Source organism: Aphis gossypii, chromosome 2, assembly GCF_020184175.1.
Source record: "Aphis gossypii isolate Hap1 chromosome 2, ASM2018417v2, whole genome shotgun sequence".
In the NCBI taxonomy this organism is placed as follows: domain Eukaryota; kingdom Metazoa; phylum Arthropoda; class Insecta; order Hemiptera; family Aphididae; genus Aphis; species Aphis gossypii.
Window position 1 is genome coordinate 3591813 of NC_065531.1, and position 25300 is coordinate 3617112.

The 25300-nt window shown below is 29.4% G+C and overlaps 3 protein-coding genes and 1 long non-coding RNA gene across 8 annotated transcripts; 2 read left to right on the forward strand and 2 right to left on the reverse strand.

The window, feature by feature from the left end:
• Positions 1-2679: 2679 nt before the first annotated feature.
• Positions 2680-6498, reverse strand: LOC126549664 (retinoblastoma-binding protein 5 homolog). The gene is given in 11 exon segments (XM_050199571.1): positions 2680-2822; positions 2824-2875; positions 3312-3519; positions 3632-3844; positions 3907-4060; positions 4224-4516; positions 4608-4836; positions 4945-5117; positions 5342-5367; positions 5451-5543; positions 6190-6498. Coding segments are annotated over 10 exon segments (1392 nt in total). The 5' UTR covers positions 5470-5543; positions 6190-6498; the 3' UTR covers positions 2680-2797.
• Positions 6499-7978: 1480 nt separating this feature from the next.
• On the reverse strand, positions 7979-13546 carry LOC126549665 (uncharacterized). Its single transcript, XR_007603777.1, has 3 exons — positions 12722-13546; positions 10460-10595; positions 7979-10398 (listed from the first exon to the last, which is right to left on the reverse strand). It is a non-coding gene; the product is annotated as an uncharacterized LOC126549665 (long non-coding RNA).
• On the forward strand, positions 12250-18999 carry LOC114127121 (OTU domain-containing protein 7B-like). The gene is given in 11 exon segments (XM_050199570.1): positions 12250-12549; positions 13964-14217; positions 14408-14569; positions 14713-14874; positions 15606-15834; positions 15894-16008; positions 16102-16264; positions 16343-16506; positions 16578-16737; positions 16740-16816; positions 17706-18999. Coding segments are annotated over 11 exon segments (1776 nt in total). The 5' UTR covers positions 12250-12535; the 3' UTR covers positions 17982-18999.
• A 1321-nt stretch (positions 19000-20320) lies between these two features.
• Positions 20321-25076, forward strand: LOC114127928 (esterase B1-like). 5 transcript variants are annotated; one of them, XM_050199572.1, is made up of 4 exons: positions 20321-21395; positions 23494-23654; positions 24608-24766; positions 24830-25076. In XM_050199572.1, exons 2-4 carry the CDS (start codon positions 23526-23528, stop codon positions 24986-24988), a joined length of 447 nt encoding a protein of 148 aa, XP_050055529.1. In that variant the 5' UTR covers positions 20321-21395; positions 23494-23525; the 3' UTR covers positions 24989-25076. The 5 variants fall into 5 exon arrangements, with proteins under 5 accessions (XP_050055529.1, XP_050055533.1, XP_050055530.1 ...); XM_050199576.1 differs by having other exon boundaries at positions 24608-24730; XM_050199573.1 differs by having other exon boundaries at positions 20322-21395; positions 24833-25076.
• Positions 25077-25300: the final 224 nt, after the last annotated feature.

A 25300-nucleotide genomic window follows, 5' to 3' on the forward strand; every position in this document is an offset into this window, starting at 1 on the left:
ATGAACAAGGAAAAATGGAGCAAATAATTCCTCGATAGTAGATAGTAGATACCACACAATCATTAAAAGTGTTATGGCACAGCTTTAGTGCCTTACACTAAAGCTGAAGTACACAATAGACCTATACGCTATACAGTACAGCTAGGACTTAAAAAAATCATAATAGGAAAAAAGGATCTTTTCCGTTTATTCACTACCACCACTTTTTTTGGTTTTTTAAATCAAAGTGTTATATTGGTTAGGTATATTGCACACTTCATGCCCTCAGAATCAAAATAATATAAAAAAAGGGAAACCCGAAAAACTCGAAAAACCAAAAAAAAAAATAGTGGTAGTGAATTAATATAAAATGTCCGAAAAAAAAGGACAATCACTAACACTTTTGGTTTCTATAACTACCTAGAAGCTAGACTAAAATAAATAAATAATAAAATGAAGATAGAAAACAAAAATTGATGGAAAAGAGTAGTAGAAGAACAAAATTAATGTGGCAATTTAAAGACTAAAAAACTTCTAGATGAACAATATTATGCTTATATTCTTGAACAAAATTCTTAAAGTTAAGAAATGTAATCAATAATCAATATAAAACATACACAGAATGCATATTATGTTACGGGTAATGTTGACATTAACCAGATATGATATTAGCCAAGAAATTTTGGATAATGTCTTAACAATCATAAAAATGTATCATGCATGAGATATAACCATTTAAAATTATTAACAACATTAAATATATTTAAGATACAATTAGTAATTATCATAAAATACATACATCTTTTTCCAATGAATATTGTTAGGGGCTTTTTTCCTAGCTTCCTACAAATATCCGGTAAAGACTCACACTGTATCCAATGTTAGCTGTGGGAAACTTATGGATAGATTTTTTTTTTTTTGAAAATCACTATATAGGGGCCGAACTGTTTTCACATTGCTTAACCCCTGTGGCAGCATCATTTGTTGAATAACATAAAAAAATTATAAATACAATACATACACTGTGATAAGCTCTCAAGGGACCGAGAACTACCTCCTCAGCGTAACTTATGGATATACCTAAATTTAATTTTTTCAACTTGGTTCAGTGAACTAATTTCAAAATTTTTCCAATTATTTTTTACCTCAGTCACAACCTCTGCAAATATTAATTTCTGTTGTTGTTGTGTACCGTGCCTTGGTTGAGTGGACTGTATCCTCTATTAGTTGCCGGGCGTTCGCTCTTGTAGCTTGGCTATGTTATTGCCTACGGTCCGACTGCGCAAGTCTGCCCTTGGTGGGTCTTACTGCAGTCGTCACGTAGACAATGGTCCCTTAGCTGCGCAAGTCTGCCCGGGTGGGTCTTGCTACAGCCAGGTGCCGTGTACGTTCAGAGTTCCCAAAACCGCGCAAGTCTGCCTGGGTAGGTCTTGCTACGGTTGAGGTAGTCTGAATACTGAATGATTTTGTGCTCCGCACTGGTATTTATAGACGGCGGCGCTGTGTAATCGCTGAAGCTGCCGAAGCCACCCGAGCTTGTCTTCGATTGTGGTCGTAACTACGCCCTCCGTGGCCTGTGATTCGTTGACGTCTGAAGATACGCAATCCCTGGCCTGTGATTGGCTAAAGCGCGTGAGATACGCGTACTCTGGTCTGTGATTGGCTAAAGCGCGCGAGATACGCGTAATCTGGCTTGATACGCGTACTCTGGCTTGTGATTGGCTAAAGCACGTGGGCGCGTCCCCGTCTTATCATAGAACGCGGGACAGGCCGTTTTTGTAAAGTGTGGCACCGTAGCCAGCGTGCAGACCCAGGCTCCTCCGGCGCAGAGCGCGCGGGTCGCCGAACGCTTTGTCCTTGCTCGCCCATGAGCCCTTATGCCGTTATTGGTGTAATGAACATTTATGACACAGTACATAGATTCAGCCCTTTACAGTCGGCGGGAGGTTAGTAGCTCACCTGTACGCCTCCCGACGTCAAACGTGCCCGTTGCAGCGTTTTATTCGCGACGATCGACCAGACAGTGTGCCGACCGACTATATACCGAATCTCATGCGGTTGTGCAACGTATTTTGGCCAACGGCCCCGTACAAAATAATATAAATGTTAAACAGAAAATATACCTTTTTATTTGTAGACAAACATAATAATAATCGGAGAATACGTCGACGTGTGGCGCGAACAGTTGTTGTTTCCATTTTATTTAAAATTCAATTTAAAATACTTACACTGTACTTGCAATTATCATGGGGTATAAAAACTGAAACAAATCGACGCACGATGCCATGTTTTAGCATATAAAGCATATAAAATTATAACAAAAAATTTCAGAGAATTAAGATTAATTTTAAACCCATACACACTGTTCACTTTATCGGTAAGATAACAGACTAATTTGGTTATAAGTTAAGATATTATACATTGACAATCCAACGCTTTATTATTGTAGAGAATGCTAACAAAAACTCAAAAAGTCTATTTAATATTATACAACATTTAAAGTTTTAACATTATCCAATAGTAACTGGTTAAGGCTAACATTATCCAGATAATTTTGACTGACATTTCATGTTTATAAACGAATGGCTAATGTCGACATTAACCAAATGTTAACATTACCCGTAACACCATAGGCACCATTAGGGGAGGGAGGGATTGCAAAGAGGTAATTTATTCAGTAAATTAACATAATAAAATTAATACAATATAGAAAATCTTTATTTTTATATTGAAATAATAAATTTATATTTTAAATTCTATACAATAAAATATGTACATACAATTATACAATATACATTATAAAAATATTAGGAAATAGTTATTGTTGTTTTGGTCCTCTTTTTACCTCCAGTGAGTTGTTTATCCTTAGTCTTATTACTTAACAATGGGTGCACTTCTGAAATAATAAACAAAATTATAAAATATAATATATTAGTATTGACAGTATTGTTATAATTTTTTAACAAATTTAAACTACCTATAGTAAAGAATAAATTAATTAATTAAAATTTGAAATTTTAAGAAAATAATTAGTACTGTTACTTAAGTTGTATGGGTTATCAAGATCCTTATATTTTAAAAGTGATTGAGTTTTAAAAACAATGGTAGGTGAAATACTAAGGTTAGGTTAGGTTAGTGGAAACTTGGTGGAACAAGTGGAACTTGGCATACATAATTTATGGAAACTTTTAGTTAAAACTAAGCTTAATCACATATCTTGAAAACTAATAAAAAATGTCTTAACACAAAAATTACTTTAGGTACTGTTTTTAACTTTATTTGGAAGATTAAGAGACTTTTAGAATATTAAAATCTAAAAAAAAAAAACTAACCGTCAGTAACATTATCTAAATGAATATCAATTGTACGGCATTTGGATGAAGTAGATGTTGAAACTGGAGGTGGTGGCATATCTGGCTCAGGATCTTCAATTTCTGGAGCAATCGGCAAAAACATAAGTGCTTCCTTGTGGTCTTCGATAGCTCCTTCTTCATCTGAACTACAAAATGCTGCTACAGGTTCTGCATTTTCCACATCAACCTAAAATTATTTATAAAATAATATAATGTGAAATTGTATGGCTTTTAAGTGTTTTATTGTAATTTTGAGTTTAATTAAAGCAAAAAAATATATTTTATTCATGGTATGTTACCTCAAAATCTTCATCACTTCGTTGTACATCTTTTGTAATGGATTTGTCTTCATCTTCCAAGTCAAACTCAGACTCTCTTTCTTCATACTCTACATTTTCATCAAGCTCTTTAAAGTCAGGTGCAAATGCTGACCAATTTTCTACTTGATTTTGTGCCCACACAGATACTAAACCACTGGATATGCTGGTTATTATTGCTCGAACTGGATGCCACTAAAATATTACATTTGAAATTAAATTTGAATGATTATTATGATAATAATGTTAGATCTTACAACAACATCCAAAAGAAGTTCTCCTTTGGTACCATGTAATATTTTCACCAAATTTCCAATACTTTTTTCCCAAATATACAATGCATGTTGCCTAGCCGAACCGGCACAAACATATTCACCATCGCCAGAAAAACAACATTTCTTCCACATAGTTCTAGAAATCAACAATATAGTTTAACAATAGTAATTTGTATTAGTATTTAGTATATTTAATTGCTAACAACAAAAATAACTATCACAAAACAAAAATTATTTCAATATTTTAATTTATGAAGTAAAAATTAATATAAATTAATATTATTTATAACTAAACACACTTGTTGACTAAATCTTGAAGTTTTTGAATGGGTTCTGGTTCTCCCTCCTTTCCTTTATCCAAAACATGTTTAGCATCATATACTCTGATGACACGATCTGAGCAATTGAGTAAAAAGCAATCTCCTTTTCGTGCAAATTCAATACTTTTTATACCAGTCATTCCAGTGGATACTTTGAATGAGACCTTAAGTTCAAGATCTGGACAAGTCAAAACTAATATTTTACCACGCGCATTTCCAGTATAAATGTACTCTCCACGGCGATCAAATGAAGCAACTATCATTAGATCAGACTGTAATTTATTAAAAATTCATTTATTTTTAATTTACAATTTACTGTATAACAAATTATCAATAATATATTAAATTGCAGCTTGAACTCACATCTTCACCCATTGGAACTAATTTATGGTTGCCATCTGTATCTACAAGCACAGCTGCGTGTTTCATTGGACAAACGAGGAATAAATTTTTCTTTCTAGGGTGATATTGGACTTTTAATACTGGTGAAGGAAATTTATACATTTCTTCTCTCTCGCCACTTAATATATTCCAAGTGCAAACATTATTGTCAGTGGATGCACTTAATAACTTTTGACCATTTCTAGACCAACTAAAGAATTTAATTTTATTAAATAGGTAGATATATAAATTATTCTGGTTAAAAATAATAATAATTTTAATTTTAAGATTTAAAGAAAATAATTAATAAAACAATTACCTCAAGGAACAAACAGGATGCATGTGTGCAGTGATAATTTTTGCAATTCCTCTAGTTAAGAAATCCCAAATTACTATACGGCCATCATTGCATCCAACTGCCAAGAGTGTGCCATATTTGTTAAACACACATGTGACAGCTAATGATATACTATCAAGAACTCCATCAAATTCCTTAAAAAATTATAGTAAGAATAAATCTACATTAATTTAAACCATTAATACCACAAAATTTTAAAGTAATTTCAAATTATTACTAAAACATTATATATTATAATAATATATATAATAATAATTATTAATTTGTATTTATATAAATATATTACAAATTTTTTTGTGAAAAATTAAAAACATTAAATATTAATATTGTTAACAAATATTATTTAAAATATAATTACCTCAGGATAATTTTGTCCAAACGATTCTATAAAAAAAATTTTTTTATTTAAAATTATTATTTTATGATAAAATTAATATGTTTTGTAAATTATATTTCTTTTTACTTACCAAGCAACTCCAGATTCATAATGAAAGTTGATGATGGATCTAATTCTAGATTTAATTAATTAGTTTTGAAACAGTTAATATTGCCTTTAGTATCTAAAAATAAATAATAAGTGTTATATGTATTACGTATGTATCTCCGATTGACCAATCAGTTATTATTTTACATAGTAAGATGTTACATCTGATAATCTCTATAGGTAGACAATGACGTTATCATATTCATATATAGACCGATTGCCATTAGGTAAAGATAAAGAATAAATAAAAATCATTAAAGCAAACATTATGAAAACAATATTTCTTGATATAACATTTTTAATTTTCTAATTTATACTAAAAGCTCACAAAATGTTTTAATATTGCACAAAAAATAATAAGTTATGTAAAAATTATAAAAATGAAACAAACATAAAAAAAATTAAATTTAAGTTTTACATATTTTAAAGTATCTGTTGTATGAAACAAATTAGGTATATACTTTGAACGCACTGTCCGCCTAGTGTGCACTTTGCATTGAAATCAAGGTTCGAAATATAACAAACAGATTAATTATTGAATGCTTAAAATTTAAATGTTTTATTTATGTTTCTAAACTGTCAAAAAGCTCTGAAAAGCTTAAAAGTCAGCCAATTGTTTTACATTAAATTAAATTAAAACCAAAATAGTTTCGGGTATTCATAATAAACAATTCATTAATTGAAGTAATAAAATATACAAAGTATGATGTTATTATACTTACTAATTACTGAACACGGATGAAATTTAAAATTGCCTCGACTGCTAGGTACTAAGATGCTAGTGAAAGCGGTAGCATTTAAATAAAAAATACAACTGTCCGTGTCCACAGCACTGCACGATACTGAAAAACTGTCAAGTGGCTTATAAGTCAATACTTTATTAATTAAATAAAATACGTTAGACATTCAAGACAGGCGTAAGAATTTTAATTTAAAATAATATAAATGTTGTGTTGATAAAGCTTAAACAAAACGTTACAATCAGTAAGAAACGGCAAAATATTGTTGGTAAGCACAACCACAGGTATCTCTAAAAACATACCGGGATCTAGACTGGTGGTTGTTCGAAAAATGATAAGAGACTAAAGCGCGATAATTTATTCTGAAGTATTGTCATTGCCAACATAACACTCTGGGAGAACTAGCGTCTAGCACAGAATAGATTCACTTAACCTTGCTCCTTCGCCACAGCTGAACACCTCCACGAACACTATTTTTAGTATTTTACTGCAAAAGTGCTAACCACGGCTTTAGATAGGATAGGACGTGCTGTAAACTTAAATTATTTAATACCGCCTTAGATTGTGTAAAATAAAAACCGCATAAAATCCGTATTCCGTACATCAGATGGCGCTATAGCATAAAGCATACAGATGGTTCTCTCATGTGAAGGTACTAGCTTCAGCTAAATTTTAAAATCAAAAATATAAATTTCTGTTGGACAAATAGATAATAGTTATACAATATATAAATGTTTAATGGTCAATGATAATGATTAATGATTATATTTTTCGTTTTATTATATTGTATTTTATAACACTTTTTGCACACTGCACACATCATAATGACCATAGTATAATACATTGAAATGTACCTAATATAAATTATAAGTTACACTCGTCAGTCGTAGGACTTCAACCCACAGATGGTCATTTCCCAATTATTGCGTATTACGTAAGTTAGTAAATGGACTACAATACTACATTGTGTCAATGGTTTCATAATACATTGATACGTCAAAATCAAACATCATTCATAATACGCTAATACCTAAGCGAATAGCGATATCAAAATATTTTGAAAATATCATTGAATATATTAGGTAGTAGGTAAATGATTATTTAATTATCATTTAGTTTCTACAATTAATATGCTTTTTGAATTGCAAAATATAAAAAAAACTAAATTATTTGATGAGAAATCGTTATTTTATGGATGAAAATCCAGTTTTGTAAAAATGTTAACTTTAAGGTGCTCAATGCTGACAATGCTCATAAACAATATATTTTGTGAAATTATTATGCTAAATTTTTTTATAATGCTTATAAGAAAAACTTGAATTTTATTTCAAGATATGAATTTTTAACTATAGTATAAGTTAAAATAATCTTCAAATGTTTGTGATATTTAGTTATTTTGTCAAAATTCTAACTTAAAACACTCATATAAATGAATTGTAGATTTACACTCAATTCAATAACCTGACTCAATAATAACAATATGTAAAGAGCCTTGTATTAAATTTTACAATTATATTTTTTTCGACTGACCATAATTTTTTTTTATCGTTATTTATAAATCTATGTATTAAAAATGCTAATAATTAATATAAACATTTGATAAAAATATTTAGGTAATATCGTTGTTATATTCGTTTTTGAAATAAAACAAAATCAATTTATGTCAATGTCATTAATTTATTATATTATAATTTTTATGAGTAAAGGTAGGTAATTAGTAATTATTATATTCTTTATGGCTATATTACATAACAATATAATTAAGAGTTTTCATAAATTATTAAATGTACCTAATGAATAATGATAAAAACAAAACATTTTTAGAAGTTTATGCTTGAATTGTTTATGCGGTATCACACTGAACAATTTTTTTACATAAAAAAAGTCTCAATTATAGTTACAACATTTTAGTATCCTATCCAGTCTATTACATCTCGATTAGGTACCTATATAGTGCACTAGTGCACTAGGTAGCCATTGTCTCATTAGCACGGTTTAAGATAGACTATCTTAAACCGTGCTCACTAGTGTCAATTATTTATTTACATCATATTATATTTTACGCAATGTGCCAGGGCCTAAAATTAGGGTATTTTGCTACTGTACACCTATAAATCCATACTCCAAAATATTTTTAAATAATAAACATAGACTTAGTAGGATACATGCTACGTATAACTTCGTAGAATAATTGTTTTTGGTATTTATTAATAATTAGTTATAATAAATACAATCTAAGACACTCGCTTCTATAAAAGTCCTTGATAGTTGATACCTACATAACTAAATATTTTAAAATTAAAAACAAAATAACTTCGGTTAAAGTACAAAAAGTAATGCACACTTTTAAATTTGCTACTGCACACAATTTTAGGCCCTGCAATGTGCTAATGTTTATGTGTTGTGGTTACTGGTTAATCGTACGGACATAGAATATTATTTACAGTCTTATCTCACTATAATATTTTGTTCTACGCTACAGATATAGGCCGTAACTATTTTGGGCAAACATCTTATTATTAATAAATATTAAATTTAAAATTATCTTACCTTACGCAAATTTTTTATTATCGTGCATGAGTAACACTATAGCTGTAAACGCATTTGAGATTAAAGTTAAGGTACCTCGTACCTACTATTAGTTTTCTTATCTTTTAAGTAAATAACAATGTAATACCTACCTACCTATAAATTTTTATTTACTAAAAGTTCCAAAAAGTACAAGTTTTTAAATATTAATGCATTTTTAACTTATAATAATTTATTGATCGGATTAAAACCTGTTTTTGACGTAGGTATGTAATAAATTGCATAAAACGTTATACACTTTAGAAGGTCATTTAATTTTTTTGATGGTTCTATCCGTAATTCCAAACATAAAATTCATGCCATTGGTCAATAGACAAAAACAATGTGTATCAGGATAGATAAACAAGAATGTGAAGAATGTACCTTGTACCAATATATCTTAAAAAGCTAAATTTTTATTACTCAATATTAATTTTGCCGACGAAGATCACCCACCCCCTCCTGTGCGAAGTCTTGACTTTTTGTATATTATAAATATTGTACATATATAATAATAGATAATATTGACAAATTAACATTAAATAAATAAAAATTAGTACTATTAGTGCTATTACCTATGTACTGTTAAAAAATATTCAAAACTAGTTGATTAATGTTTTGTAACACTTGAATCGACTTCCCCTCATTGATCAAGCTTAAGATAAGCTTCTAATGCACTATTTATTTACTAAATTGTTTATTTGTATTTTATTTTTCATGATAATATTGTGTAAACTGATACATAAACACATGGCCATATGTATCTTGTACCTATGTAAATGATACTGATATTTTTAAATTAAAATACGTCATATTATTATATAATATACATGTAACCTGTTCAGTGTTCACTGTTCAATATTAAAGTTACGATTTAATGTAGTTATTAGTTGAAAGTATTCGATATTGTCCTGGATAGGGTAATAAAAGGCACACTCATCACTCATCATCAGTACCATGGCGCCGCGTCGGTGACAAAATTGATCAATTGCGCGATACAACTTACAATATACGACAACTAATTGCCTCATTAGTAATTAGTTCTAGTATCAAATTGTTAAATGTTTTTATATGTTTCAATAAAATTAATATTATTCTGCTTATTTTTTTTTAAACTTCAAATTACTAACTAACGATTAGCCGAAACAATACTTACAAGTAAATTGAGTTTATTAGTAAAGTGGACCAACGGTATTCATATCACGAAAATTAAAATAATTGTTATTCAAGTGTAAGGTGTATAGGTACTATAATGGTGTACACATAATATTATAAAATTTCCATTTCCAGTATTATTTACACATACCAGTTATCATATAATATTGTAGTCTTTAATGTCTAATGATAATTAAATTATTATTATTAAATATTAACACTTATAAATGTACATTTATTAATTCGTTCTTATAATGTTCGGTAATTAATTTGGTCTCAAATTGAGGCAATATAAAAAAATAAAAATTGGATATTTTGATCTTGTACTCAGACTTACTATTTTTGATGCTCGAATGATATATGTCTGTGTTTATTATACAATAAATTGATGCATACTTTGTAAATTCGTATACATACTATATTTTAATATGACACGCAAAATGGCAATGTGTTGCGTAAATAGGTAGCCTAAGTACAGAATAAAAACAAGTGAGTAGTGCGCCAAATGGATTTATGTATTGAAATTTACTTGCCATTTCCAAACAAGTCATGTATTTGTAGCCAAACAATTTGTATATTTCATGTGGACCGTGGACTATCTGAATTTTTGGCAGAGCAGCGGTACGCCGGTACCAACAGGTATATCTAAGAAGTTCAAGGTCCATCTAAAAAATATAGTAACGAAAAAAAAATAAATAGTATTCTAATTTCGATTTCCTGTTAATCTATGTACTTATTATATTATTGTAAAAAGCAAATAGTTTGTAGTTTTGTACGACGGGTGATGAGATATTGTTTTTAAATATGTATACAATTATTATTATAATTTTAGGACGTGATATACAATAAATATTATTATAACGAGTAGTTTTTGTGTTATATATAAGTATTAAAAATTTTGGTGAATGAAGTGGAGAGGTACGTGGATACCTTGCATATTATGTTGGTTTACTACTCCGTTATAATTGTTTTAAAAAATGTTTTTTTATTTTGACCAGAAATTATTAACATTTTTTTTCGAAATCATTAATAGATTTTGAAATAATGAGTGTTATTCGAAAATAGAAATGTGTAGCTTATTTTAACAGTTAATGTCAGTAAATACAAATTATTGATTCGACTAATGATAATATTTTTTTAATGGAATATTTTGGCTATACAAAATATTATGCTTTAAAGTTTAAAGTTTAAAGGTATAGTTGCTGTTTACCTTTACCAATTTATATAATAATTTTAACTTATGTGTGTACTTATAATTAATACTAAATTATCGAATAACGTACTAATTGAGAATTTTTATAATAAAATCATCATTTTTTTTTTTTTTATTAAAGCTACCTACCAATATAAATTATTACAGAATAAAATCAATATATTGAGTAATTTTGATTAATTATAATTACCGCACGGGCGCACCCGTTAAGTAGTAGGTACCTATAAAAGAAAAGGTTTAGGTTATAGGTGTAATAATATTATAAATTAAACGAAATCGCTGCAAGAAAATTAATATTCGTATTTTATTGCCATTCTGTTTTTAATAACCACACCGGTATTATAATTTAAAAGTATTTCACACATCGAATCATAGATGAGGTAGGTATTATAGACGATAGATGCTGCCTTCGAGTAGGTGGATGGGGATATAGGTGTGTGGCAAGCGACGATTGCGGGTGAAGCGGACCGCGATCGTCGGATGCAGTAACCTAGGCTAACTGGGTACACAGTGTGCTGTGTGTTCGATCGGCGTGACCAAAAAAGAACTGTTCGTAGAATGTATTTTGCATTTTGTGTTTAATTTAATTTTAAATAAAAATCGAAAATATCCTTTATCATCAGCATTGTGAGTGTATTAGTACAGTAAAATTATAAAATATTGTCAGTACGTACGACGAGCCCTTATAGTTTTCAACATTATAATATTGTTTATAATAATTATTTATGGAAATTAGAAATGTATTAAAAACAACATTATGAGTTTATCGATTGGTAACGCGGTGCGAATCCGCATTTTTGGTGCGTGCTCGAATCGAAATTATTACAATAACATAAAGGAATGGCAGCACGAATTATATTTCATTTTATCTGTGATTATTATCTCTCGTATGAGTAATTCGTATAAATAATATAATAATATTTTAGTCGCGCGCGTGCAGTCCGGCTAAAGACGATACGACTTACGATCGAGGGGTGCGTGGGAGGTGGCAACGTCATCTTGGAGGAGACGGTTTTCAAATTGTCAGCGGGCGGTGGGGGGTGGGCGGGCCTGTGACGTTTTTATTTCCACGGTTAAATGAATATTTTCCGTTCTGATAACGACAAAACGTCGCGGCGCATACTCGTTGCATTGCAGTACTGTCCGCCATCCGGTTATTCGCAGTTTCGCACGCGCACAATCGATATTTACTTTTCAATGGCGCACAATCATGTCCATTGTGACTCGCTGACACGATTTAAGATAAATCGTGATCGCTGACCACGTCGTCGTCGTCGATAATAATAAAACGATATTAATAATTATTACTATCAACAGCTCTATTCAGCTGTTGCAGATTTCGACGATCGTGATGCGACCGCCGATCAGAGATAAAAACGATATCCTATAATCATGCCGTTCCACGGGTAATAAACCAATAACTAATAACCAAAAACCAATAACTGAATAACAGTAGGAAGAAAAAAAAGCGCTCGCGATAACATTATTTGGTCGTTGTTGTCGTCATACCTATTATAATAATATTTTGTTTACTTATTATTTCGTTCGTTATTTTTATTGTTGTGTGGTCTTTGCTACCTTGAAACAGTGTAACGTTCGCGTCGGAAACCACCGCCACTGCTCTCGCTCCGTCCCGCCTGCGACGACCCGTGTTTACCGTTTACGTTCGTCGTAACTCGTAGCCCGTAGGCACCATCCGGCACTGCACTTGGCAGGCAGTGCGCCGCGCGACAACTGCGACACAGCACGCGCCGTCCGCCCGTCGTCGTTTTCGCAGACACGATCTCTCTCGTCCGCTCGATGCCAGACTCGTCGTAGATCCGGACGTGAGTAAAAAAATAATCTATGTCGACGATTGGGTCAGTCGTACTAAAAGCCACTCGCTTTGCTCCACCTTAAATGCGACCGAGCGATTCGTGTGTGACGAACACAAACGCCGCGGCTGTAGTAAATACCTGTCCCCCAGCTCTTTCTGGCTGCATTTGATTTATTTTTGGTTTCGATCTCGATTTTTTCTTTCTCGAAACTCGGCAGACCACCACCACCTTTATCATATTGGTCATAAAATACTCGAGACGCGCTCAGATGAAATATTTTTTTGATTAATATTCACCATACGTTCCGAGCCCAATTTTATAGTACCTGCTGCCGTTACGTTATGCCTATCGCACTGTAAACATGTTCGCGTCTAAACAAACAACTCTAAAAATTACATGTACGTTGCGGTAATATATTCAAATCGTTGCGATCATTTTTTGCCAGTGTAATCGCCATTGTGCGTTGATAATGACTGTTGACCGCGAGTATTAAAAAAAATAAAATAAAAATATATTTCACGTTTGATCTGTTGATAAACGTTTAACAAAACATGTGAACTAATCTCACCTATTGACCTATCCACACCTGTAGTATACCTTAGGTACCTATATTTATCATTTTGGTTGGTTAATTATTTTCTCTCTCGTTTCATCAACATGTTATTGACATTTTTCACAATTTTCATTTGCCAACTTCATAGTAGTGGTATATATAAGATTTCGACACTCATGATACATAGGTAGTTAAGTATCATGATATTATATTTTCAGACTTATTAAATTCGTTAATCATACACTTAAAACTATAGATACCAAGTTATGTTTCTTTTTAAACTTCTTAATTGATTTTTATACCAAGGTAACCCACAGTTGTTTCAGACTTTTCCTTTAAGTACATTTTAATTGTTATTTCATGAATAAAAATGTTCAACGAGTAATGTTTTTATTGTTAAGATTTGTCAGTATCATTAGCGATAATTTACTTTACATTTAATGTCTGTAGAATAGACACCAACGTGGAGGAAAGCAATGCACTATTGGTCAAGGTGGAGCGAAACAGCTCTAGCCATTACGACCAACCTGATTCTGGGTTATATGGCCATAACAGTAACAGTTTTGAGGATATTGAGAACGGTAACATTACAGCAGTCCCTTTCATGGATGAGACAACTTCATTATCCCAAAATGCTATCCTAATACCATTAACGGGAACAACTCCACCTCAGCATCACGATGAACCATTCAGTACAAATGCCTGTAAGTACCTAAGTAATATTGTTACATCTTAAAGAGACCTATAACTAAATAGATACTTATTTGTTATTTGTTTTATATCATTCTTTGTATTAGGTACACTTATCACATTTTGTAAAAACAAATTGTATAGTTAGGTCTTACTTTTTAATGTAAAGTATTGCAATTCAATTGTATTGATTTCTGATTTTAGATAAAACACTCAAAAGAGGCATTTCACATGCTACTGACAATGTGAACATTGTTTCCCAAGCAAGATCAGAATTGATATTTATCGACAACACCGAAGATGAACTACAGATTGTTGAAACTCCAGTTTACACATTTATTCTACCTGATTTGTCGCAACTTGAAGGTAAATTTAACCTTAGATATTTATTTGTTAATACATTATACAACTATTTACTATAACCATAACTATAATTATTTATACTTATTTTCCAATTACTTTTTTTAAATAATATTATTAATACAGTGTGTTGTTCAATTATTGTTTAGAAAAATTTCGAATGTTTATTGAAAAAGACTTGATAGCAGTAGCAATGCAGAGTTCTCTTGAACAGGCTTCAAGATTGAATTGGTGGACTGGATTTTGTCAACGACTTTGGCCACTTTCGACATCTGGTGATGGAAACTGTCTTTTGCATGCTGCTTCGTTGGGTGAGCTGAAATAATATATAGATTATGTTTAGTATTTTGAACATTTATTGACTTTATCAATAATATTTTAGAAACTAAATAATTTATTAAAATTTTCCCAAAGCATTTATTCATATTTATAATTTATTCAGATCCATGGTACTTGCCTGTTATTGCTCTATCACTACACTATAAAAAATATATCACCCTGCCACTAGATGACTGTCCATTGTATTATGATATTGATTATATTATATTGCTATAAAATATACATAGGTAGGTAAAATGGTAAATAATAATAAAACAGTTTTCTAATGATCCATAATGTTATTCTATTTATTTGTTTTAACAATCGTTTATGTTAAGATTGAAAACCATTATTAAATAATTTGTCAAAATTAATTTTTATCAATTTTTCAAAATAAGCTAATTATGTTTGTAAGATAGGTAGGTATTTACTTTTAATTACATACAATGTAGCAATAATTGACTGACATGGTTAAAATATAATTTTAAATATCATAAAAAGTAGTTACCCCTTTTTCATAAATAGATCATATACCAATCTAACCTATAGTTAGATATCATATACATAGAAAGTAGAGAAAAATCAATCACAAGTATTGAAATTTTAAATAAATGATTGCTGGAAAAGGTTACCTGGTGGCAATGCGATAACAAACAAGTACCAAATTTATTTACACCATAGAGTTTACACTTACATATTGTAATACCTATGTGCACTTTTTCAGGTATTTGGGGATTCCATGATCGATTATTAAATTTGAGGCGGGCTTTGCATTCATTCCTTAGTAATGGTCCAGCTCGACATTCACTTTGGCGGCGTTGGCAACGACAACAAACTATTATGAATTCATTATTTGGTCTTGTGTATACAGAACAAGAATGGCGCCGAGAATGGAATGCAATTGTTAACATGGCTTCCACGGTTCCTCGTATGAGGAAACAGAGTATATCAAGGTTAGTTTGTTTTTTATTTAATTTTTTACCGTTATTTGATGTATATTTTTGAAAAATAGTGGAAATGCAGATACCGAAGGATACATTTATGAGAGCCTTGAAGAAATACATGTTTATGCTTTGGCACATGTTTTAAAAAGACCTATTATTGTTATAGCAGATACTATACTTAAGGTGTTTATTTTTTTTAAATTTTAATACATTAGTTAACAGTAAAGTGATTCAACCGATGTCTTGAATTGGTTTTAAATCAATTTGATCCTATAGGATATGAACGGTGAAGCATTGGCTCCTATACAGTTTGGAGGTATTTATTTACCTTTGGAGTGTTATCCGTGTGATTGTCATCGTTCTCCTTTGTTATTGGCATATGACGGAGGGCATTTTTCAGCTTTGGTTGCAATGGAAACACCAAACTCTACTCTTTCTTGTACGTATTTACTTTTATCATTACCAAACCCTAGATATATCATAGTTGTTTATAGCTAACTTAAATCTTTGAATTCAGGTGCTATACCATTGGTGGATTCAAATGGCGAACTCTTACCAATACAGTTTCCTGTTGATCCTGGTGAAAATGATCATTCTCCTGATAAAAATCAAGAACTATCATTTACAGATTCATTGTCATTATTAAACAGTTACTTGGATATTGTGAAACTTGACCCTCAAGTATTTATAACAATTTACATTATTAAATGTATTTGGATTTTGGACAGTGTAAGATGTATGGTTTGTTTTAGGGTAACAATGACACTACATGCAAAAATGGTCTCTTTGGTAGTCTCGGACGTTCAGTAGGAAATAAATTGAAATCAAAACTGTCAAGGACTAATTCTGTTAAAAATCTATCTGCTTTATCACCTCAAGCAAAGTATACGTATTGTGCTCTTATTAACTCGGACAAAAACATGAATATCATGATGTGATGATTAAAAACTACTTAAGGACAGCAGCTGAACGTTTTCAGCATTCACCTTATGTGAGTTTTGATTATTATTATTATAATTATCTTATAACAATTTATATTTTAGGATAGGTACTGTATTAAGATATTATGACTAAAATGCGGATTTTTAGGTTCTTAAAAGCTTAAAATATAATACTAATATGTTCTAAAAAAAAACTAAAATATTCTCTAAATATTCTTTAAACTTGTAAATATGCAAGTAATATTATTTTTTTTCTAAATTAGTTCAATAAAAACAATAAGTAACCATTATGTACCATTCCTTTGGTAACAGTTAAATTAATTAAGTATACAAATTTAACACAGTTCATACTTAAGTATATAAATGTATAATGTATAAAAATAACAAAATAGTTCAATAAAAACAATAAATAACTGTTATGCACCATTTCTTTAATAACAAATAAATTATATCTATGATAAAATCCCTACAGATATAAATATATGTATATATATTTATTCTATATATCTGTGACAATCACGTATTGAGAGTAACAGAATGACCGCCATTACCAATTTGATAATTGAATGATTTAAGAAAAAAATTATAACAAGAAATTAACAATTTTTATTTTTATGAACAATTTTAGAATATATTCTAAAATATGAAAAATAGGCTAAATATTCTCTAATGTACAAAATATACTACAATATGCAAAATAAATTTTTTCCTACAAACTATAGTAGATAAATTGTCCACTTTTTTCATCCTTTTAAAATTGCATGTAAAGTCAATAAAAATATGTAAAAATTTAAAGATCCGCTCTCTAATTATGGCTATGACTATAAGTAATTGTATTTCTTTAAAAATTTAAAACTAGTATAATAAATAAATTGTATTTATCGAATACCTGCTTGTGGACACTGTGCTGTTGTTACAGAGTTGTTTTGAATGTTTTAGGCGGATACGACGCCTCGTTATGGAGCTGGTAAATCTCGTTTTTACACAGAAGCTGATTCGGAGTCCCACGTCAAAGTCGGACTGATGACTCCTGTTAAGGCTGTCACAAATGAAGATCCTACAATGTACCTATCAAAATCCACATTCTATGACACAGGTTCGCAAGTAGAAAAGTGTCTTACAGAAGACTGCGAGTTCTTCGGGTCATCTGTGACTAAACATCTTTGTTCAAAATGTTACCAACTGTATCAGCAGCAAAAAAAGGAATCTGATTAAAATAGTATTTAAAATACTGTACACAAAGATTTCATCTTAATACACACTCATACACACCCACAACATATTATACACAATCTGTTGTTTTTTTTTTTATTAATTTTAATAGTTTGTGACTAATATGTACATAAGTCTATGTATACCTTACGTCCATGCGTCACAACACCACTAAATAAATAAATAAATAAAAAGCCATTTACCAATATTAACTATCACTCGTTTGTCTTGCATATTTATACAAACTTTCATTTAATATTTTTTATTTAAATGTATCATGTAAGATATGCTTAACATCTATATGCTTTGGCCTTTTTTTCAGTAATTTTTTTTTTAAACTGTGATTTTTTCTTCTCTATCTTTAACTAGTTTTGAAAAATAAATTTATAATATTTAATAGCTTGTAGGTAATTTATATATTATTTAATTTTAAAGAAAACTGAAACATTTATTCTAATCTGCTGATTTAATTGGTCACAGCTTTTAGTTGTATAATTATTTTCATGCTTATTATGTTATTAAGGCTTGTTTTTCCTCAATAATTTCTGTTAAATTTTAATAATTATATTTTTGCATTATAATAATAATAATTAATCAGAAATATTAATAAAAAATAAAAACTAATTATAAGCACTAACGGTAAAATAAATACATGTTATTATATTGATTTTGTTAACAGACTAAGCATCAAATATCAAGTGGTTAAAAATCGCTTGAAATGTTATACGATTGAGTATCGTACACTCGTTTTATCAAAATGAATTTATTGTTCGTTTTAATTTTTTTTTATCTGTCATATCATCGTGAATTTGTATATGTACATTTATTTATTTATTTATTTATGTTATTAATTTTTTTTTTGTTAATTTTTACACGTTAACAGAATAATTACATCATATGTACTGGTAAATTATTATTTTTTTACACCTGTTATAACTACGTTTGTACATGTTTATATGTCTATGGTTATATTATGTCGTTGAGAGAAAACGTAAAATATATTGTGATTGTTTTAGAATTACCTACTGTGCAGATCTTTTTGAAATTATTAATTTTAATTTTATGTTAACCGAGTTGTTAGTGTATATGATATCAATAATTGACTAATACTTCTCATCGCCTGTTTGTAAGACAATCAAATAAGTGCATAAGAAAAAAATATACACGCAATTTTATTCAAAAAAATTCTGTTTTTCATTGCCTCCAGTTTGAGTTCTGCCTGCATATAGTGTAGAATATTTTATTAAATTTCTAAAAACAGTATTGTTCGCGCCATTGAGCAGCGCGAAAAAGATGTTGTATTTTCAGCCGCGCACGTTGTCTCCCTGTTAGTTGTGATACCAGTGATATGCTCTTATCAGGCTGATGGGGAGCGGCGTGCGTAGCTAGTGTATCGGTATTGTATTTGTAGTATTTTTTTTTGTGTTCTCAAACTTAAATTATTTATTATTCGATGTTTGTTTTATATATTATATAATATTTCCAGTGCCACCGAAAGTCGGTGGATAGCTTTATTTGTGTCAAAGGTGGTACTGCAGTAGTATGCGATTCGTTCATTGGTCGTTATATTTTTTCATGTAAAAGTTTGGCAAAAAACACAATTTTATTATGTTTCGTTCTTTTCTTCTTTTTCTGCCTCTCGAGCTGCATGGTCATAAGTCCCAGCCAGTGGTCTTTTTTTTTGCATCATATTTCATATTGTGATAATTGTATAGCCAGCTTAGGAAAAATTTTGTATTATTGTATTTGTTGAGCCAGCAGGGCTAATTGTATTATTATATTTGCCGAGCCATCAGGGTTTTTTTATATTTTATACTCTTGAGTTACAGGTTACTCATTCTTATTATTATAATTATTATTATTGAGCTGACATAGGCCAATTATATCTTTGTATACATATTTTTTTATTGTTGAGCCAGTAGGGCTAATTATTAATTTTTATTGTACATTATTATATTATATTAAAATTTGTGCAATCAGGCATTATATTTATATATATATTGGATTAAATTATTTTTTTTATACACATATTTATTTACTTAAATATTAGCGCAGAGGCGTACCTGTTGTATAAATATAAAAGGACGTCATATGCGCAAAACAAGTATATATTTATTAAAATGATTCAATGCATAATTATGGTATAGGTTAAATTTAATTTAATATGTCCTATGGTATTATAATATAATTTAATAGAAATTAATTATTGATATTGTATTATAAAAATGCACTTCACTAAATTTTATACCAATAAAGACCTACCTTCTCATTTTATTGTTTTTCATTTTTATTTATTTTTTATCATGAGGAAAAAACTTTTATTTGTAGCTGTTAATCTGTTATTAGCTATGTATTGAATTTTATTTTTATTAATAATATAATATTTTTGAATTTTTAATAAATATATCTGATTGATTAAAATATTAATATGATGAGCATATCATAAATAACACAAATTATAAAGCCGCTCTCGAAGTTTTCCATCACTCTCGAAGTCTCGACAGCATATCGAGTGGAATCGCAGAGATTTCTTGATGGAGAGCCTCCTTTAGTTCTTCAATGGTTCTAAGTCGATGTTTGAAAACTTCAATTTTGAGGGATCCGGGGTATCCTCATAAGAAATTGTACTATTTTGTTTGGATTCAACCTGAAGTGCAAAATGCTCTCTGTGTCGCAGTCACACATTCGGGGTTTTTGAAAAATGCCTCGTAACGAAACCACGTTGTTCACCGCACCACGGCATGGTGACGGATAAAAACCATATTGATAATCTAATTTAACGAAATAAACCACTTTAATTCGATCATTTTGTTTACCCACTAATGACTATTTGAAATTGTTCAATAATATTATTTGGCACAAATAAATACAAAAATACTGTTAAATAATATGAATTACATAAAAATATTATTATTTATACCCATAAATTATAATAATATGTAACTTCAATAATTAAATAAAAATCAATTATGTAGCATCAATAAAGCTCGGATTCTTTTGAAAATTTAATAGTTAAAAAAATATTTTAAATTTAACGACACAAACTTATCATTTATTAGTTTATTATTATTTATTAGCTAAGACTGTTGCAGCTTAGTACTATAGAATTCAGTGGTCGATAACAAAATATAATAGTTATCTATTACACGCCACTACGATAATACCTAATATAAGTTAAGTATTTAAAGCTAAAACCTTGTTTTTTTTATTCATAGTGCCTAATTATTTATTATATAGTTTTGTTTTATAGACTAAAATTGTATCATTATTTTTCTTGTTATTTTTACTTCTATTATTATCACTTGTCTTTTAGTCTTCATATTGTGTCAATTTATACGTACCTAATGTTTTTTTTTTTTTGTAAAATTGCTTTGGTCCGTTGATTTTATATAAATAAATAAATAAATAATCGTACAGGTAAGTCCATATTATCTATAATATATAAATTATAACATACATAATAACTGAGTATACCGGATGGCTCTTTAATTGAAGTAGGTACCCTATTTATTTCAAAAACTATCTTTTATATAATTATAAATATCTCTACAATATTAAAAATTTTGAAAAAAATTTATTTCATATACTTACACTGAAAAAGAATATTATTCTAATTATTTTGCTATATCAATGTAAATCATAATTCCGACAAATTATTATAAATTTATAATTGCATATTTAAAATTTAGATTAACGTTTAGTATGAATAACATTTTCCTAATTACCTACCCTTGTGCCATTCCACCTTATTCACTTAAAATATATGAAATTTTTAAAAAATAAAATATTTTCACACGCACGTTATCGGTTATTGAAACACAGTGTACTACAATAAAACAATCACGCGGTATACAACTAAATATTATAATATATTTAATATATATATAAAATATGAATAAGGTGTGAGATTACGTGCTATAGCCTATAAGTATTACAGTTATACTTACTTAATTATTTACTATAATATAGTAAATAATTAATATTACAAGATTTGTAAAAGTCTGCAGTGCGTCTTGGGCAGTAATCCTCTAATACAATTTTACATGCGCTGGCCATTTGAAAAAGTAAGTATTTTAAAATTTTAAAGATTTTATCGAAGGTTGATACCATTGTGCTTTATAATAATTAATACAGAAACTTTCGTATACGCAAAACAACGGGGTAGAGAAGAGAAGGTAATAACATTGATTGGTTCGCTGTTACCAAATGGATAATAAATGTCTTATTAATATAATTAAGTGGCATAGGCGCATAGTGCTCTAGCACTACATAGAAATATTACTAACAACTAAGACGTTTCAGCCAGTTATTGAAGAGTTACATTTGTTTTGGTATTTAAATTTGGAACACAGATAGTCCTAAATTATCTATATTTACTATAAACTTAGACAGATGATTTGATCTCTACTTTTTAATTCTTAAAAAAAAGTGAATATAAAATGATTCATACACATAGTGGTGCAACTAGCACTAAATCTTAGGGGGGCTATTCTTGTTTATAGCCCTACCTCAAAACTAAACCAAAGGTAAAATTTTTTTTTTTAATGGGGCTACGAGAAGTTTTAGGGGGCTTAGCCCTCAAAATCCCCCCCTAGTTGCGCCTATGCGATACACATAATATATTATGATTGCAAATCAGGACTTGAATATGCCATAGTGAAATAAACTATCACATGCAATTTGGAAGATCCTCTATGTTAAAATGATATTCATACTCTTAGATAATACACTATAATTATATATTTAAATGTTCAAATTAATAATACTTTATATACAGGCGGTAGTACATAATACTCAAATTGTGAATATTGTTCTGTTTAATCATACCTCAGATATTGTTTCTAATATTTAAGTTTAATAAAAAGTCGAATCATTCTATAACTTTAAACAGAAACACGCTAAATTGCTAAATTTTAGGTTTGTGCTCATATACAATTCCTGCAGAAAATGACTTATTTCAAAATAATACAATAAATTATATCTACATAATACTATTATCGGAAGGAAGTAAAAAAGTCACATATAACAAATCGTATAGTCAAAAAAAATGTAGTAAATCTTGTAAACGTATGTATCAAATGGAGGTTATAATCTTAAGCACTCAGCGACAAGGGAAAATTGGGTGTCATTACGTCAATGTAACAAGTACCTAGCTTATTACAACAAATCCAGTAATAACAATATGTAACTACTAACGATTAACTGTCGAACAGGCGTTTAGTTAAGCCGATGATCGATGACTAAACCATCGTTATGAGTTTAAAGTATTATGGTTACCTATACATAATCCACCTATAATAATAATTATTAATATAATAGTTACCTATCAATATTGTGTACAAAAATCAAAAAAATTAAAACAAATGACAATAATAAAAATATCTGAAAATGCTTTTCACAAAAATATTTCTACAAATCATTGGTATTTTTTTATGCAGAAATGCTGCATATGATCGGTTATTGGACGTAGTATTAAAAGTTCATCAAATTGTATAACAATACATTAATTTTCCAGATTATAACAACTTAAACAACTCAGTTGGGAAAATGGAAGTCGTCATTAAACAAGGTGTTCTAAAAGGACTTCGGAACAAAACGCTATTGTCAAATAAACCTTACTTCAGTTTTCTAGGCATACCCTACGCTAAAGCACCCGTTAACGACTTAAGATTCAAGGTGAAAAGTTTCGTACATATATATAGTCAATTACAGTTAGTACTTACTTTAAAGCTTAAATACATAAAAATAAAACGAAATATATTATACAGTAGATATAATATTTTCGTTAAGTGGGTAAATAGTAATATTTTATATACTATAAAAAGAACGTGCTGTAAATATGTTTAGAACCGTTTTTTAATGTAATATATTATTATGTATGACAAAGGTCTTCATATTATATAGGTATATAATAACAATAATAATATATTACATAATAAGAAAGAAAACTGAAATCCAGTATTTTCACCACAGTATTAACACCCCAAATAACATACTATAAATATACTCGTATGCATAAATTAATGTATCCATCGGTCATGACAGGGGACCTATCGATTTTTCCACTAAACGATCTATGGTCATTTTATTAGGTACCTTTTTAACTTAATAAAATATACGTTTATATTTTACTTAATAGTTAATTATGTAGCTAATATTTGTCCATTTGTCATATAATTTAATTTAATTTAATTTTTCTGGCGTTAATAGTTAACAGTTTTAACACCCCACGTTTTAGAGGTCTAGTTGCGCCTATGTCAAACTAGTTTTTCCGCTTTGTTGTCTCGTTTTCATTTTTATTCCTCAGCAAAAGTTTCACGTAATTATTCTAGAAGGATTATATATAAGGATAAAAGGATAATATATCACGTTTTAAAGGTCAAGTTGCGTCTATGTGAAACTAGTTTTTGGACAAAAAGATTAATTTTTCCGCTTTGTTGTCTCGCTTTCATTTTTTATTCCTCAACAAAATTTCACGTAACTATTCTAAAAGGATTAACATAATATGATTATATAATAAGTAATGAATTTATATTAAATTATATTTTATAATGCTTTCATTATAATTTTAGAATACCATAGTATTTCAGAAAATATTTAAAACCATACTTGAAGATTTGTTTTTATAGGCTCCCGTCAAACATCCCGGATGGTCTGGCGTTTTAAATGCTACTTCAGAAAGAGACAAATGCATGCAGTTCGCTTACATGACGAATCACATCATTGGAAGCGAAGATTGTTTGTACCTAAATGTATTGGTTCCACAGGTCGTAAAAACATTTCATAAAGTTTGATACTCTGATGTTATATATAATTTGTATACAATATATGTCGTAACTTACTGTTATTAGCAGAAAGAATCGAATGAAAAACTCGCTGTTATGATATTCATACATGGAGGTGCCTTTAACTATAACGGATGGTCAGTAAAGAGATATTCCCCTGATTATTTGGTCGACGAAAACGTGATTGTCGTCGCGATGAATTATCGTCTAAACGCCTTAGGTTAACAAGATATTCTATTAGTAAATAATATTATTATACTAAGTATGTTATAATTAATTTATAAAATAAACAATGGGGTTTTAAGAGTCAAAATATGAGCTACCTAACTCTTTTCCTGAAAAAATCATAAATATTTCAAAATAATATTATTATTAAATATCTAAAACTAAAACGCTTTTGAAAAAATAAACTATTATTTTTTAATTTACAACAGGCATTTTAGATACTGGACGGAATGAAAAATGTATTAGTTCTACAATGATGTGCTAATTGTTTTTGAGTCTATGCACACGATAATCTATCGAAGTAATTGTTCA